This window comes from Lycorma delicatula, chromosome 2 (genome assembly GCF_047948215.1).
Source record: "Lycorma delicatula isolate Av1 chromosome 2, ASM4794821v1, whole genome shotgun sequence".
Taxonomy (NCBI): domain Eukaryota; kingdom Metazoa; phylum Arthropoda; class Insecta; order Hemiptera; family Fulgoridae; genus Lycorma; species Lycorma delicatula.
In genome coordinates this window covers 116,655,034-116,673,829 of record NC_134456.1, presented here as the reverse complement: position 1 = coordinate 116,673,829, position 18,796 = coordinate 116,655,034, and the positions used below count along the sequence as shown (strand labels likewise).

Here is an 18,796-nt window from a genome sequence, read left to right as displayed (position 1 = left end):
ATGAAAGAATACGATGAAAGCCAAACGAATTAGAGTGGGGATATACGAGGGGTAATGGCCGATCATCAATGATCGCTTATTATTTTCTTCAGTGTTTGTTAGACTGTAGTCTTTGTGAAATCTTGTTCATTAGTTTTTTTGAGTCAAATTCTTTCATCTTACAAAATGTTGTTAAAGTATTCTCAAGCACAAAAACGCATGAAAATTACAGGAAGTGGAAAACCTCAACGAGCAACCGGTGAGTCTAATATGATATTCATTAGTTTGTGATTGACTTGTAAGGATTTACATATCCATGATTATATTTTATTTCATTTTTTATTGAAAAATTTATACTTATAATTGTTATTAAAATTTATGAATGTTAACGTAGAATTTTTAATTGTATTGATAAGATTTTATATCTTTCTGTTCTAATTTCTGTCCTAAATTATGTTACTCGTTTTTATATGATCTATATTTGTATGTAAATTAAATGATCAGTTTTAATTGGGGATAATCATTACTTGTTAGCATCTTTAGTTAATAGATTAAGAATGATAATTGGGTTTTATTTTCTTTATAATCTGCCCAAATTGCTTAAAACATTTGATAACCTCTCATTACAAATTAAAACTTATAAAACGATTTAATAATATCCTTCCAACGATGTAGCATTTTGATGGTAGTTTTATTATTAATATTTGTATTCTTATTCTATTCAGTTTCTTTCTTTTATGATTTTTTTTTATTTATTTCTTTTATTTTATTTAGTAAATAAAGTTATGTGTTTTATTCAACAACATGAACAATATTGATTTGTAATGTTAAAACATATTTTTATTATTTTGCTTAGATTTAAGGTTGATAAGTAATGATCTGACCAAAAAGCCGTCAATTTTTTCTTGTATCCCTTTTTTATTTTTTTGATCCTGTGAAATTCAGTATTGAATATAACAACTTTTTTAACATTTATAATAAATGTTCCAATTAAACTTGTCCAAAAGTGTTATTTTACTTTTTAACTAAAGTTTGTGTTTTGAGTAGGTTGTGTGCTTTAAAAGTTTATGCAAGATACCTTCCATAGATATTTTTATGGTCGCTTAAAGTAATTATTGCTATTTGTATTGCTCTTATTTAAATGTATAATTTCTACGTAAAGCAGAATTCATTTTTGTTTAAAATTGTAAAACTGTTTATTATTATTGCTTTATGCGGTTTTTGCTTTATTCTGGTTCTGATAGCTCTGTGTTTCATTTACTTTTAATTTTCATCAGTTTTTTAATTATTATTTTTTTATTAAAATTACATATTTCTGAATTTTAATATTTCTCTGTAATTAAATTAGTTCTTTTGATAATATTATTTTAAAACGATTATCTTTAGTGTACTTCAAACACAACAAATGAAGAGTATTCCACCCTTGATAAGTATCCAATCTTAAGAGGTAGTCTGTTCAACATATGTTTTATCAGTCATTAAATTTTTATCAGTCATAATATTTTTGTTAGTTTCTTTTATATTTTAATGTTTTATGATTCTGTGTAAAAATTTATTAATAAATAAAAAAGGAATGAAACAGTTAAACTGGTTATTACTTTGAATACCCCAGGCTGTTACATTGAATTTTGTGCACATTTAAAATTAGTTCATTAATGTAAATCATCTGTAAAATTGTCATGTAAATAGTCACGTTTATTTTTTGTGCATTTTTTCATTGTCATGGTATTTTTAAACCTGTTATTAAAGTTTTAGAATTGTAGTGAAAGTAAAATATGGTACTGGTATTTTTGGATAAGATTTAAATAAAATAGTATTAAATAATACTTAGGTAAACAAACCTTGAAGACTTAAAATTTTATTGAATTACAGATTATGACAGTCATGCAATTGTGTAATGATAAACTGATAAGACTGTAATTTAAAGCAGAAGTATTGAAAAGTAATTGATCTCTTAGTTTTAATTTTATTATCATACAGTTCTTAATCTTTAATTTTATGCCATTGTAGTCAACTTAACGGCCTAATCTTGTACCTAAAAATTTTATTTAAATTTAAGTAATGTATTTCTATGGTTTAGGTTTTATTATCCTTATCAAATACAAGTATTTCTAAGAAGTATAACTCATAAGTAACCTGAATGAGCTGTTTGGTATTGTTTTTTCTTTTGACATTTCAATTCAGCTTCAAAAAGTATCGGTAAAATATATTAAAAAAATTTATGATCACTCCAACACTTGGCATAAACCTTGTTCACGTAAATTTTTATACGTGTACAATATGCTTGGTTGGGATTCAAACCCAAAACTTATATGAAAGACTGATAGGCTGTTACTTTACCATAGAGGTTATCTAATTTATGAGTTTTTTTTATCTCACTCCAGCATAATAATAATGGGATATTTGATTTGGGATGTATATTGCTCTTAATTCAGCTTCAGTATATAGCACAATAATTATTTGATTTGGAACGTATGTTTCTCTTAAAAGTGTACAAAATGACTCTTTTTGTTAGTAAGTGAATTATTATTTTTTAGAAACTGTACTCTAGTTTTTAATCTAAGTTGTTTTTATGGGTCAAAATCATTGCTGTAAGTCATCTTTCAAAATATCCTCTAAAAAATGGTAGTCCTTTAATCAATAGATTTGTGTAATGTACATTGTTTGCATTCTGTATAACAGTGAAGTCATTAAGTGTGTTGAGAATTTTAAAAATATTTGTACAAATAGATAATAGAAAAAAAAAATAGAAAAATAATATATATAATATAATAAAATTAAAATAAATAGATAAATCAAATAGATTTATACAAATAGATTAGGAAAATGTGAAATTTCTGTATCAATTGACTAAAAATTCAATAAACTGTTTTTTATAAATAATAAAAAAAAAAATAATTTTGGGTTGCTTTAATTTTTTTCAAATTGGTTTCTGTATCAGGCTTTAATCCAGTTCGTAGCTCATAGATATCATAATTTTCATAGAAATTGTGTTTTTATTTGCCATCTTTTTACACTCGCTGAAAATAATTGTATTATCATCATGGTAAGTAAAATAGACACTTTATTCTTAAATTCTATTTATTTATAGTAATCAGAATTTAAATTAAATGTACTCCCTTTTGGATTATACTTTTTTTTGTAACAAAAGTATTTTTTAAATTTTGAGTAATCAAAAATATTTTGATTAATAAAACTCACCATGGTGATATAAACCTTCACTTTTTCCGCCTTAATTTCTGTCATGTAATTTCTACATGTTTGTGGATGGTCTCGTGCAAGTGGCTTAAATTAATTTTAAAAATCCATTCCTATAACAGATCCTACAATCATTTTTGACATATTATTTCCAAATAATGGATTTTAACAGGAAGTTGATAAAAAAATATTAATTTTCATAGAATTAGTCTCTATTGTTGAACAGAGCCGTTTCTAAATGTTATCATAGGAGGAAATTCCCGTTCTTGATAAGGAATGGTACATATTAATAATTTTGGTTACCTTTAAATTTTATAATGGTATATTTCAAAAAGACTTGTTAAATATTTAACTTGTCAATCTTTTTATTTCAACAATTAGTTTTTATTAGACCTATTTAAATGCAGATGCAGATGGAGTGATGGGCTGCTCAGCCCATATATCTGGATGAATCAAAGTACAGCAGGTAGCTTATTATTTTTTTATATTAAAAAATATGCCATAAGTTGATTGTGTGATACTTCTTAATTCAGTATTTATTTTATTTAATTTACATATTTGCTATTTGGATGTTATTAAATTAATTTTATTATATACTTCATTAGTCTGTTGTTTTTGTAATAGAATATGCTATATTGTATACATTAAACTATAGTCATTGTAATTATAAATAAAATATCTTTATTCGTGTAGAAACAATTGTTTGTCAAATCTGATAATGTTTGTAATTAAGTTTACGTGATATCACTTAGTCACTGATAATTATATCAAATATTTGCTTCATGGTATAATTAAAATTTCCTCATTTTCTTTCTCTTAATCACGGTTAATGTTACGATTTGGAAATACATAACTTTTCAGTGAAAATCTGTGTTTCTAACTATTATTATGGATTGTTATCAAAGCACTTCTGATTATTTCATGTTAGTACATTTTTAACATTAGTTTAATTAAGTTATATTTTACCAATTAAAGATGTATCTGCCTTTTGTGTTACTTATGTTAAGCATTTCCTAGTGATTATTTTACAATACAGGAACATCACAAGCTGACAGGTAGTACGGCGGGCATTTCAAGATGTATTCTTGTAATTATGCTTCTGGAGAGGACTTCAATCTGAGATAGTCCTCTGGGTCTTTGTCTCTTCATCCATCTACCACCTTCTTTTATACTTATTTCTTTAATCAACCTTTGTCAATGCTATATTGTGGCACTGTTTAAACTATGACTGGAGAAAACAGATTATGACAAAACAGAACAAGTTTTTACTGAATCAAAATTAAAATATCAAACGCTAATTTTCATAATTTTTACTAAAGATCTAATAAATGAACGATTATTATAATGTATTTATTAAACATTTTTTGATAAACCAGTGTTGTTGTACTTTCTGAACATTTTTGCTATTACTGGAACTATTTACTGGAATTTTTTGTAATAATTCCTGACCTCTTGCTGATTATTTATCAATTGTTTTTTTATTATAATGCAAAGGTCTAACCTAAAATACACAAATCTGAAGATGCGACTAAACAAAGCCGCAAAAGTCATTAAATAATATAAATAAATGTGGGTTTTAATTATGCAGAATTGTTGATAGAACACGATTGTATAAAATTGTGAAAATGCCATAAGTAGATTTTCTTTAGCCAGACTTATTGCTGGCAATTGTCCATGTTACGAAGACAAAATGAAAATTTAAAAATCAAATTAAGAATCTGTGATATGATCACAGGTAGTTTTTTCATTTTTTTTTGGAATAACACATTAAAATCCATATTATTAATCCATATTCTTTCCAGTATTTTATTGTATTATTTTTTCAAAAACCAATCAGATATTTAAAGAGTGTTTTAGTGCCTGATAGTGTTTAAATTTTGTAATTTTACTTACAATAGATAGATAGAAAAACTTAATTTTCTATCTATAACATGCTATAATAATTCTTCTGTTAAAACTTATGATGGACTTATATAAAAGACGGAAAAAACAACTAATAATCACCTTCGTCGACTTTAAAAGGGCCTATGATTGTATACACCGACCATCCATGCTGAATATTCTGAGAAACCTGGGCCTTCACCCTAAACTCGTAAACATGATAAAATTAACTTTAAACAATACCCAGTCCAGAGTGAAATTCAGAGGTGAACTCTCTCAACCCTTCTACATAAAAACTGGATTGAGGCAAGGAGACGGCCTCTCACCACTCCTTTTTAACTGCGCCCTTGAATTTGTCATGAGAAAATGGTATGAAATAAATCCCAAAAATATAAAAATGGGTACTAAGAAAAACTCCATCACACTAAATTGCCTAGGATTTGCAGATGACCTCGCTCTTTTAGCAAATAATATTCAAGAAGCCAAAACACAAATCATGAGCCTTCAAAACCTAGCACAAAAGATAGGGCTTCATATCTCTTTCGAAAAAACTGAACTAATGGCCATAGATCCTCTGGTAATAGAGCACATTACGGTAAACAATCAGAAAATTAAAATAGTAAAACAATTTAAATATCTAGGGGAAATAATAACTTATAATTTAAATGAAAAAGTGACATGGCAAAACAGGACAAATAAAATGATTAAATCCCAAAAATTAACTTGGTCAACATATAACAAAAAATGCCTTTCTGCTAAAACAAAACTTAAACATTATAAAACTGTAGTACAGCCAGAAGTCACCTACGGAAGCGAGACCCTTTTCAAAATCACTCAGAAAAACCGAATTGAAAAAATTCTGAAAATAGAGAGGAGAATTGTCAGAACGTGTATCAATAAAAAACACCAAAAAGAAGGCCAATGGTGGATTGTGCCAAATGAGGTGGTGTATCGAGAAATAGAGCCTGTTACTGATACTATGCGGAAAAAAAGAATCTCTTTCTTCGGTCATCTCATAAGGACACCGCAAACAAGACTGTCAAGAAATATCATTGAAAAGCTCTGGTTCCAAAAGCTAGAAGTAGGATGGATCAAAGAAATTAGAGAAGATATGAAAGAATTGGGAATTTCCCTGACTGATCTACAGAATAAAACTGGAAAAATTACAAAGCTAAAAGATAAAAGCATTAGATTTAAACAAAAGACAGACAAACGACAAAATACAACGAAGAGGGTGTTTACGGATGAAGAAAAGAAAGCAAGATCTGAACGGATGAAGAAATACTGGGCAGCTCGAAAGAGTAAAAGAACACGCTTTTCTCAGAAAAGATCCAACTAAAATTGACTTAAGTGGTCCCATGTTGGCCGTAAAAGCATAATAATAATAATAATTCTTTTGATGATTGTAGGTAAAAGTGTTTCTAAATTGATTTTAAATTTATACTTATATACTTATTTCTTTAATCAACCTTTGTCAATGCTATATTGTGGCACTGTTTAAACTATGACTGGAGAAAACTGCCATTATCCCATAATGGGAATCAAATATATATAATGGGAAACAAATATATAATCATATATAATCAATAAATCATATATAATGGGAAACAAATATCTATTATTATTATTTTGTCATTTTAGTTCATTTTTGTATAAATACTAAAATAATGGTCTGATGTCTTAAAATATAATCAGTAGTATCATTTCACTGAATCTGATAGTTATTCTATAAAAAATAATATTTCCATTAACTATATATATATATAATTTAAGTTTTTACTGAATCAAAATTAAAATATCAAACGCTAATTTTCATAATTTTTACTAAAGATCTAATAAATGAACGATTATTATAATGTATTTATTAAACATTTTTTGATAAACCAGTGTTGTTGTACTTTCTGAACATTTTTGCTACTTACTGGAACTATTTACTGAACTTTTTGTTATAATTCCTGACCTCTTGCTGATTATTTTTCGATTGTTTTTTTTATTACAATGCAAAGGTGTAACCTAAAATACACAAATCTGAAGATGCGACTAAACAAAGCCGCAAAAGTCATTAAATAATATAAATAAATGTGGGTTTTAATTATGCAGAATTGTTGATAGAACACGATTGTATAAAATTGTGAAAATGCCATAAGTAGATTTTCTTTAGCCAGACTTATTGCTGGCAATTGTCCATGTTACGAAGACAAAATGAAAATTTAAAAATCAAATTAAGAATCTGTGATATGATCACAGGTAGTTTTTTCATTTTTTTTTTGGAATAACACATTAAAATCCATATTATTAATCTATATTCTTTCCAGTATTTTATTGTATTATTTTTTCAAAAACCAATCAGATATTTAAAGAGTGTTTTAGTGCCTGATAGTGTTTAAATTTTGTAATTTTACTTACAATAGATAGATAGAAAAACTTAATTTTCTATCTATAACATGCTATAATAATTCTTTTGATGATTGTAGGTAAAAGTGTTTCTAAATTGATTTTAAATTTATAACATAGTGTTTTTGGATTTATAAGCAAACAGTCTATTTGTATTTATACTAAAACCAAAGTGTTTTATTCCATTACTTAAGCAGTATGTGTGATTAAACAATAAAATTAATAATAAACATTCTGTTCCTCTATTCTACAATTATTGCATAAAAGTAAATGACTAAATACAAACTAATTAAATAAAATACTTTAATTGTTATTATTTCTGTTTATTTTGTTAAACACATGTTTTGTGTCAGGAATCCTAAATAAATTTCATTAGAAGATTTAATTATAATTATAATATATGAATAAGTATTTCTCTAATTATTTCCTTCTATAGTCAAAAAATAAATACTGTATTTTTGTTAATCGATTGAAATTAGACAAATGCAAATATGATATGTCCTGTTTCTTCACTCTTCTATTTCTTAATGTTCTGTTTTAACAAGTTCTGTTAACAAAAGAACAGAACCTTTAACCAAGATACTTGGTTAAAGATAGGATTGATGCTCTAAATAGATTGATAGGGGTTATAAAATCTAAATTTAAGTCTTTAAGAATAATTAAGAGAAGTAATTTGCAGAACTGTACTGCAGTTAAATATTTAATTTTTTTTTAGTTTTTTGGTACTTCTGCTAACTACTCCATGTATTTTTATACATTTTGCATATCTAGTGGCTGCTTGCCACCTAAAAGTAGGCTGCTTGTTGTCAAAAAGAAGACTAATTTGTTCTCTTAACAATTTTTCTTTCCTCAAATAGTCTTGTTTCCTTCTCAAATACATCTGTTTACACCAGTGGAGTTATCAGCAGTACTGATGCCTACACTGTCCACCTTGAAGTTCAATTAGGTCACATTTTCTGTATATGGTCAGGTTAATTTGATGTATTCATTTAAGATGTTACTTTTGTCATATTCAACATAGTTGTAAATTTCTGATTGTTATATAAGTGAAGTTTTTCATTGTTCAAATATAGTGCGGTAGATCATTAACCATATATAAAATCAAATACAAAAAATACATAGAGTTGTTGCACAGTGATAGTATCACTGGTAATTTCATTAATGAAAAAGTTTCCTTATTTCCCTGAAAAGATATTCTATAAGCACCATTTACACAATATTTAAATGCAAGTCATTAACATCTGTTATATATTTAAAATTATCACTTTTCTCATGTTTATAATTTTGTTCTGCCTATCTTTCAATTAAGATTATCAGAGCTCTTTGTAGCATTTATAGTTTTTGTAATCATGATGTGGATTGATGTTAAATTTGTACCTTTTGTTTGTCATCTATTAATTTACGGTGGTTACAGTAACTCGAAGCTCTTATTGACAAAGCCACTAGCAAACTGGCCATTCGGTAATCTAACTTGTTTGTATGAAAGTGACTAAGTAATCTTTCTGCTGATAGATAAACCAATACAAAATAATTTGTTCAAGTCGTATTTCAGTATTGTCCCCATCTTTCTAATTTTATTATCTGTTAATCTATATGTATTGTTATTTTCGGAAACACAACATATTAATTAGTATATGGTCATCTTTGACAGTTGCAAAGATTATATCTGTATATGATTATGCAAATCTAGATTCCCTGGGTCCAACCTGTGAAATATTTCAGATAAGAAAAAAGTGATGAAAAGCCCTCAGTGATGAATTGTAAGTCCTTTCGCTTTACTACAGTGTTGTGGTTTAGAAAACCTAATTTTACCTGATTATTATAGAGCCACTCAAAAAAAATAATCACTTTCAGGTTTAGAGATACACCAAGTCTTACTATTTGGTAGGGATGTGGCCGATACTATACAACTTAAATATGGAAAGAAGGAGGTAAAGAAAGTGAAAGAAAGGAGTGAATCATCAATAGGGAGACTATCTAATGAGAAAAAACACCTCCTGAAGAAGGTTAATGTAAAGCTGCTTCCTTGTTGGAACTTATTCCACCTCAGGAGAGCATTTTGTCTGGAATTAGATTGTAGATTACTAATTAACAGTTTTGCTGAATGCTTCGTAAATTACTTAATTAATATTTTCCTAAGTACACCAGACTCCTGCGAAAGGTATGATTCTTTGCATACGTGACCAGAAATTAAAAATTAAAATGTCAACTTTAAAAATAATTACTAAGAATATTAGTTTCAACTTTTTAGTTGAGGTTGAAACTAAAATTCTTAGTAATTATTTTTAAAGTTGGCATTTTAATTTTAATTTCTGGTCAAGTATGCAAAGATGAAGTTAAAGTTAAGAAATTTAGTTGATTGTCTTATTTTAGACTGTGTTTAAATATTTTGAAATAACAATACATTTATTTAAAGTGTATCTCTGAAATATAAAATTTATAAAATCCATATTGCATAATAGAGTACATTTGTGTTTTATTTTCATAAGAAAAATAGCTTTTTAGGGAAGCTTGTTCTAAATTTTTCCTTGAAGTAATATTTTTGAATTAGTCTGATTAAAATAACTGTATCTATGTAAACATATTAGTATAGATTATCCAACTAATGTAAATCGATTATAATTTAGTTAGTAGTTTTTCATATAATGTGAAAAGTTAGTTCCTTTAATTTTTAAAGTATAGTGGCATTTGATTGTTTTTAATTTCATTAAAATAAAATCTTAAATGTAATTTTCTTTATACTCAGTCTATATTTTTTTGTAAATTTTATTTATTGTTTTTGTGGTGTGAAAATTTTGATTGGTGATATCAATTTTAAGAGTGTAGTGATATTTTGTAGGGGAATTAGTTTACATAAATACAATGATTGTTGAACTTGAGTGAGAAAAATTTATTGTTATTGTTCCAGGAAAAACCATTAGGTCTATAAGACTCATCGGTTCGGTACAATTCTTTGTGCATGGTGTTGCATTTAAAAAGTTTAGTGATGCTTTTATCAACCGAATAAAGAGTTTTTTTTTACATCCAAACATTTTTCACTATAAGTTGTATTTGAGTCATAAAAACGAATCGGGAAAATTGCTGTTTTAACAGCACAGTTAAAAAAAAATTTTGAAATTGATTGACTTTTAGGAGTATGTGGTTACTACAGACCCCTGAATTATCAATTATGGGCTTTTTTTTGGGTTCAGTAAGGAGAAACGATTTATTAAACGATCCTCTTACATTAGAGCAACTAAAGATATTGAAAAGTATTTTGGTCAGTGGTGAGTCATTTGGAAGTGTGAATAAGTGTTAAGAAGAAAAAATTATATTCCCATAAAGTTTACTTCATTGAATGTTTAACATTTTGCAACATTTTAAAAATTAATTCGTTGGTTGTTAATCAGATGCTATCTATTGGAATAATTTTTATTGTTATTTGAGGATGAACTTCTTGTATTGTTATTTTTTTTATAATTATTATTAATACTATTGCTACTACTAAAGAGTAGTGGTGTACTACTATTACTAGGTGATTCCATTTTGGTGGGTTCCATAAATAGAAGAAGGTCTAATTGATTTAATCATTTGTTGGAGTGAAAATAATATTTTTAAATATGTCATTAAGAGAATGATGAAGGAATTTTGTGGACAGAAGTAATAGATGTAGCAGACATGTATGTTACTTGCCAAAAGCCCAGTCGATGATCTGACGTAGTTAAAAGTCACTTGTGAGAGTGGCATAGTCATTGTGAAGACACCAAAACTCTCTTTCAGGGATTAAAATGAGGAGTGAAGTAGTTTTATATTCTTCACTGAAGTAAGCATAGCAAGAACTGTATAAACTAAGAATGCATTCCAAGCCCGTTAAATACAGGTAATGTTCAATTACAAAGCGTTAACCTTTCTGGTGTAAGGACTGTGTATGTAGTGAACATTATTACTCTCGGGGTAAGAGACTTTGATTAGCGCTTTTTATATATTATAAAAATTATTTTAATTGAAAACTTCATAAAACAATTCTATGTTTTCCAAAGATTGCCTAAAATTTTATTACTCATCCTGATTGTAAATTTGTAAATTATGCACGTTTGCAAACATTCAGATACGCATAATTTGTGGTTAGTTTCTTGTTTTATATCTCGGAACGGTGTAAACAGAAATCGTGAAATTTGATGTTTACGTAAGATCTATTCCAAAATAGATTATCGATCGGCATTAAAAATAAATCTAATAAATTAGTAACAAGTGTATTCACAGTAGCAATCAGCATTGTATAGTTCTATTTCGCTCTCATCTCCCATCCGTTCTGTTGTGTTCGTAAAAAAACTGTCGATAAAATATTAAACCTATGTGCGTAGCACGATTTGTTTGTTGTGAACAGGACACAGTGCAGCCGAGGTCGATAGGTGATTGTGCTATATTTATGATGGTAACGTTGTCTGTAGCTGTATTATAATACTGCGTGAGAGAGCGTCGGAAGTCAGTTAGAGAAGTAAAGAATGTAATGTACATTAAAAGATAGTAATGAACAATAAAGATTCATAAAATAGTTGTGTACAGAAAATAACAGGGTTAAGGAAGAGGAAACTAAAGAAAATTGAAATAAAGAGTAAGACATGAATGCTGTTTGTTTAGCTTATATTTGGAGAAGTTTATGTAAAAAGCGTAAATAAATAAATATTTATTTATTTCTCGTTTTTATTTGGTTTTAATGCGTAGTATTGCAGTAAGCAAACCTAAAACAGTATAAGAATACCACTCTGGTAACTTATGGGCAAATCCAAATTGAGATTATAATATTTCAACTTGACCATGAGTTTCTTAGGAATATAGAAAAGGATCATAATAGCTTAGTGACGATGCTGGAACACTTGCATTGGAACATTTAAAATAAGTGATTTGTTGTCTGTTTCCTGTTAATATTTGGAAACAAGCCTATGTTATTTAAATCTTCTGATTTTATTAAGGCTTAGAGTTATTTTACTTTATAAGATTTGCGAAAGACTAGGTGCAGCAGAAGGAATATTAGTACGTTTTATTCTCTTATTTCTTGATTACCATCTCGTGCTTAATTATGTTTATTGACCAAAACTCCTACAGATGAGGTTACCTTAGGTAGTTTTTTTTAAAGAGGTAGAGGAACCCCATTTACGGGCGCCTAGACAGTTTCGGGCTCGCTAACAGGTTCCGCAAGGTGTTAAAGTGCGTATGTATACCTGCGCACTACTGACTAAACCTCCACCACTGGCTCACCACCCTTCCTGGAGTAGCTTAAAGAAGAATTTCATCAAGAAGGGGTGTGATACGCCCTCACACACACTCATACTCCAATCATGCACAGAGCAAGGAAGAACAAGAATCACACACATCACGCCAAAAGCACACCAAACAGTCGCAACAGATCAACAAAGACACATCATACACATCAAGCACACAAGTCTTTCACACTACTTGCCGGAGGCCGCCATTGAGTACACGGGCGGAGTGCCTCCAGCCTCATTGCACCCAGGCGAGCCCCACATGCACGGGGAACCCCCTAGGCGCTCAGCAGAGGGCCTGTCCGCTATCGCACCCTCCGATGCCTCGTTCTCAAGCGAGACTCCTCCCAGGCCCTTATTTCTTCCATGACCTTATTTGTAAATCCAGACATGGCCTTCCAGTTACTCTCCGATTCTAGTAGCACAGACCTGGACCTCCTCAGGCATGAACATAGTCTCTCTATGGATGTTACTTAGCAATTCCACTTTCGCATCCTCAAATCTGGGGCAGGAGAAGAACACGGAAAGGTCTTCCTCGTCATAAACTGGTCAAGAATCAGAATAGTCCAACCCAAATCTAAATAGGTAGGATCTGAATCCCCTCCATGGCCCGCCAGGAACTGAGTCAAACAGTAATCAAGCGAGCCATGGGAGAGCTCACACCATCTCCTGATATCTCTCACCAAACGGTGCATCCACCGTCCCTTATAATCACCATCCCATCGCTGCTGCTACGAATCCATAAGTTCGTCCATCAGCATTACAGTCTTGCCTCTTCTTTTCAGCAGGTGGTATCGGCCCTAACTCCCTCAACCTCCTCCGGCGTTCTATTGCAAGATCAATCGGGAGGTGCCCAGCCAGCACCTCCGCCGCAGCTTTTGAGATGGTTCGGTACGCAAACGCTACTCGAAGGCAGCATCTCGTATGCAACGCCTCTAGCACGTCCCTATATATAACGTTTCTTGTGACTCCAGCCTACACCTCTGCGCTATATAAAAGTGTGGAGTAGGCCACTCCTACTAATAGTTATCTCTTCAACCCTATCACAGGCCGGTGTTCCAAAGGGTCGGTCCAAGGACCGACCCCTGCGGGACTCCCTTATCGACAGCACGCACCATTTCACATTCTCAACTTGAAAAAACCGACTGCGTCCCGTGAGGTAGGACGATATAATCCTTACAAGATAGCCATGAAGACGTTGTGTCATCAATGACTGCCTAATTTGCCGAGTGGGTGATGCAATTAAAGGAGTTTTCCACATCAAATATGACTATCACACACATTTTACCAGACGTTCTATTTGAGCCACCTCGTATAATTCGTTCAGCCGTCGAACAGACAGCGGATACTGCATCAAGGTTGGACTTACCCCACCTTAGAGAGACTAGACAGTTTGTAATGGCGGTTAGGTTAATAATTTGTAGTTTTCGACATTTAGCCAATTAGTACCAACTGCTTTGTAAACATAACCGTAACAACTTGATAATGTTGCCTTATAATAGGAGTATTTATCTACATTCTGTAGTTGATTAGCGCACCTTCGTATTGTTAATGTGTGTTTAGTTCGTAGCGTCCTCTCGTCACAAATATTGAGATTTATTAATTAAGAATCCATTAAATAAGATACATTATTCTCTTTGTGTGAATAAATGCATAAACTCAGTTTTGTGCGTGGGAATAGGAATTGAGATTTGGCTGAGTGTAAAAAAACATTCTATGGCTGATCGGAATTCAAATCCGGGGTCTTGCGGGTTAATGGTAAGTGTGACTGGTTTTAATTACATGTACTACTCAAATTTGTTTACCTGAAATAAATAATACGTCTGGCGTTGTTGACAGATTCGTCGTAGTTTACTTTTTTATTTCCGAGATACACGAACTAGCAACTTCCTAATATGCCAATGTGATTCTGGGTCATTCCATGTCAAGTGGACCAGGAGTCCCCAGTCCATCTTCTCCAAACTTCATCAAATTTTGTGTGAACATTCGCTGTGGTCTTAAATACTATTTTACCAAATTGTAGCTCTACATCTGCTATTGCTGATTTTCTGTTAACTCTTGAAAAAAGAGTTCTTACTGGTAGTACACCTGTATACATGCAAAAAAGTATAATTTTTACTCATAATTTTGAAGGCAATATAAAGCTATAGGTTTGAGTTTTAATACTTTCGGTTAACATTTTATGTTGAATTCAAATATCTTATTCATAAGTTTCTTTTAGCACTTAGTTTTGAGATATAGCAGCTGAAATTCAGCTAAAATGTTGTAGCGACATTTTGTAAGTCAAAGTTTGAGCTTATATTATTCCTTATCTAGTACTTTAATTGGAACGAGACGTTGAAACCTAAATAAGGGCATAATTGTGTATAACAACCTAAATTTTCAAAGCAACTGGATACTTGCTGGAGATACTCATCCTCAAATTTGGTCAAAAATGTTTTAGCTCGATTTTTGACCTATCTTTGAAAGCTTATATCTCAGGTATACCTTTTTAGATTTTTTTAATAGAAAGAGCAACTTTTAAAGTACAAAATCCATGCAGTGTGTTTTTGACCTGTTGCTTGTAAGTGCCAGAAAAAAACAGTTAAAAGACAATCTTTTCACACAGGGAGCAAGTTTTCCGTAATGTTGATAGATTAAATGAACACTCTGTAGTAGTAAGTAATATCCGTCTTTCTGCCTGTTAATACAAAGTTGTATTAGCCGTACTTTTTTCTTTTTTTTCTTGCTTTTACGGACGAATTGTCGGGCACACTAACAGATTCCGCAAGATATTAAGTGCATATGTGTGCCTGCCGACTAAACCTGCATCCCTGGCTGCTGTCCCTTCCTGGTACCGCTCTTATAACACTTCGTCAGGAAGAGGGTAATGCACTTTCAGCCGCAGTGGTCAAGTACCTCCGGTCTCATTGCTCCTAGGCGACCCCACACGCTCGGGGACCCCCTAGTCGCTCAACCGAAGGCGTGTCCGCCCCCGCACTCTCCTACGCCTCGTGAGAATACGCGACTCCTCTCACAATTTGAGATCACCCATGATTATCTTCGTGTAAGCTGCAATCACCTTCCAATGTTCCTCATTTCATAACATTATGTTCTGCAGATCTTCAGGCAGGAACATGTTGTCTCTATCAAGCGTATATAGTAGCGCTTCTGTCGCTGTTTCATATCTCCGGCAGAGGAAAAATATCTGATAAGGAGTCTTCTGCTCATCACAGACCGGACAGTTATCTGCGCTGTCAAGGCCAAACCTGAAGAGGTAGGCCCTGAACCCCTCTGAAAAATGTTAGAGCCTGGCGTATGGCGGTGCGCGAAATCTAAGGTAACAAAAGCACACGGATTGCCACTGGGTCGATTCCTTTCAATTCCGACAATTCTACTCGCTGATTGACAGACAGCAGCTACTGCATCTAGGGCGGACTTCCCCTTGCGAAAATCATATTGTCTTTCGGAGAGACCTCCCGTCTCCTCTGCTCCTCTGTTGCCTTTGAGAGCCTTTGTTGCAACATGCGTTGGTTAATCTTAGCCAGTGCGTGTTTTCATGGCCAACGGCCTGTAAGATCATGTTATACCCGATATAAAATGTTGTCGGGGAAAGATCCCGATCTTTCCCAGACAAGTTAAAGGTCAGACAAAGATTAAGGTCAAGACTAATCTCTGCATCCCGAGCCCATCTCCGAGACATACCTGGTCATCATGTCATTCTTCAAAAACGAATGATGACGTTTTCTTGTGCCACTTTCATTTACGTGCCAACAGCTGCCCGGTCTCCCCCCGGTTTTTGTTGCTGTGTTTTTTTTTGGCTACCTTAGGGCATGTGATACCTCCAGGGGGGTACCCCTCTCTGTTACAGGATAGGCATTTTGAGGTGCTCCTGCACTTAGCTGCTTTATGCCCTTCCCCACCGCAGTTAAGCAGGCGGTTGCCCTGTCCTCGTCCCTGCAACTCCTTACCGTATGGCTCGTCTCCATGCAACGGTAACATCGCTGGGGGAGGCCCACAGTACCCATCCTCCACGAGACCAATCCAGTTCGGACCCGGCTCTTCTGTACAATTGAAGTAACATATAACGCTGGAAGCCGGCAAGTTACAATTCTGGTCTCTCCATATCCTGGCCTTACACTGACCCTGAAGTCGTCCGGCAAGGCCAGTCCAGACGCCAGTGCAAGCCCTTGGCGGATCTCAGCAACCTGTATGTTTGTTCTCCAAATCCTCTTATCAAGTGTTCTTTCTAGGGGGCCAATGATAAGAACGAGCTGCACCATGAGGATGCATAAAACTAATGAGGGCATCATGTTCTTCAAAAGACATATTACATATATTTCCAATCCACAAATTATTGTCATATATGCAAGCCACATATTGGCCAGGTTGCAAGCTGGTAAGTGATATGCCTTGATTAGGTTTATTAGTTTCATAAATATCGGCTTCAAATACTGAAGTATCATTTGAGACTCTGCTGACCTGACCCAAGTTGGTTATCTCTTGTTCCAGCAATTGTGTGACCACTAGTAAACCGGCTTTTCTTTTCATATCGGATTCTCTCAACTTGTGGAATAAAAAAGAACCTGATTCCTGGTATATTTTCTTTACAAAATTCAAATGTCTCTTTTTGTTAATAGCTGGTTTTCTATAGGTCGCTGAAGATTGGCACATGCTGCTAATCATTTTTAGTGCCTCCACTTCCATCACAAGGTGATTTTCCGTAGCTAGTACCAAAGAAGTTCCATTCAGCTGTAATATGAAAGTCTTCTTCATGGTCGCACAAATTGATAAAATTCTTGTATTGAGCAGCTGAACCATCACTGAAGTAGTGTATATATTTTATTTCAGTAACTGTCTTCAAGTATTTTATCAGTTCAGTCAAAAATATATGAACAGTAATGATATCATGGCGCAGATAATCAGTGACAATGCAGATGCTATGATTCCGAAGCTTATTTTTGTTGTAATAACCATGAATCAATGCAATGTAGCGTGGCTGTTTTTGCAATGCAAGCTCTGTACAGCACAACAAACGAATAGTTCCCAGAAAAATCCATCAGGATAATGGTATGATTATCATTTAAATTTTCCTTAAGTTTTAAATATGAACTTTGATGTTTTCAAACAAAATCGTGGCTAATCAGGCAAAAAACCTTTAAGGAAATCTCTTCAATAAAATCTTCCATAGTTGACTGTTGCGTCTCTGTCTTTATGAATCCACTAATTATATTTTATTAGTTCCTCCAAGTCTTAATCATTAAGCTCATCTAATAAATAGAACTCCAATCCAGTGTTTCCAGGACACTGTTCACAATTGTAGCATGCAATCCTTAGATTCTAAGCTGCAGACAATTTTCTCAATCAATATCTTGTAGTCATCCTTGATGAATATTACAACTATCATGAGCTTAACATTTTGATGAATGGTACAAACACAAACTGAATGTGTGTCAGCCGCACCAACTGTAATGCACCACTTTGGCCTAAGTTTACAAAATTTTGAGAAGCCAATTTTACGGCCACAATGTGTGCAGTAAGCTATGAACATCTCTTTTTAAATTGCACAGAAGTAGATGTTTCTGCATGTGGAGTTTTTCACCATTGATCCTAACTGAAAAAAATCTTTCTTTCGTTGACAGATTCGGGAAAATTCATTATCTTCAAAAAATTAGAGGACCCGTTGTCTAATATAATCCTTCAATTTTTTCCTCCTTTTTTTCTGGTGTCGCCAAAATATCAACTTCAGATTTGAGCTTCCTGGCCTCTTCACCATTCGCATTGAAACCTGAAATTCATCAGCTGTTTTTCAATACTCCAGATACTGGGTGACAATGTCAAAACCTGAACTTGTTGTGGGCGAAGTCAGTTCAAACGTTTGGCTTTGAGCTCTTCAATCAGGATATCCAGATCTTTACATCCTTGACACTGCTTACCCTTTAATATTTGCATTACATCAGTAACACCCAGTTCACCGGCAGCAGCTGCTGCTATAGTAGTAATATTATCTTGTGCTCTTACCTTCTGCTTCAGGTAGCCTTTTGAATTCCGTTTGCTGACATATTTAAGCTTCAAAGGAGAGATTCCAAGTGGTGACAGTGAGGCACCCATTCTTCCAGAAG

The 18,796-nt window shown here is 32.4% G+C and overlaps 1 protein-coding gene across 4 annotated transcripts in view; it reads left to right on the top strand.

Moving 5' to 3' along the window:
* Window positions 1–18,796, top strand: part of NFAT (nuclear factor of activated T cells 3) — a 182,897-nt gene continuing 164,101 nt past the window's right edge. Inside the window, exons 1-2 of one of the 4 annotated variants that reach the window (XM_075356140.1) lie at window positions 2–238; window positions 2,921–3,025. Coding sequence is in view for 2 of the 4 variants with exons in the window: in XM_075356142.1 (XP_075212257.1) it covers window positions 166–241 (76 nt within the window). In the remaining 2 variants the exon portion in view is untranslated. Of the gene's footprint in view, window positions 242–2,920; window positions 3,026–18,796 lie in introns of all 4 variants that reach the window. The other 3 variants (XM_075356143.1, XM_075356142.1, XM_075356139.1) reach the window with 3 other exon arrangements.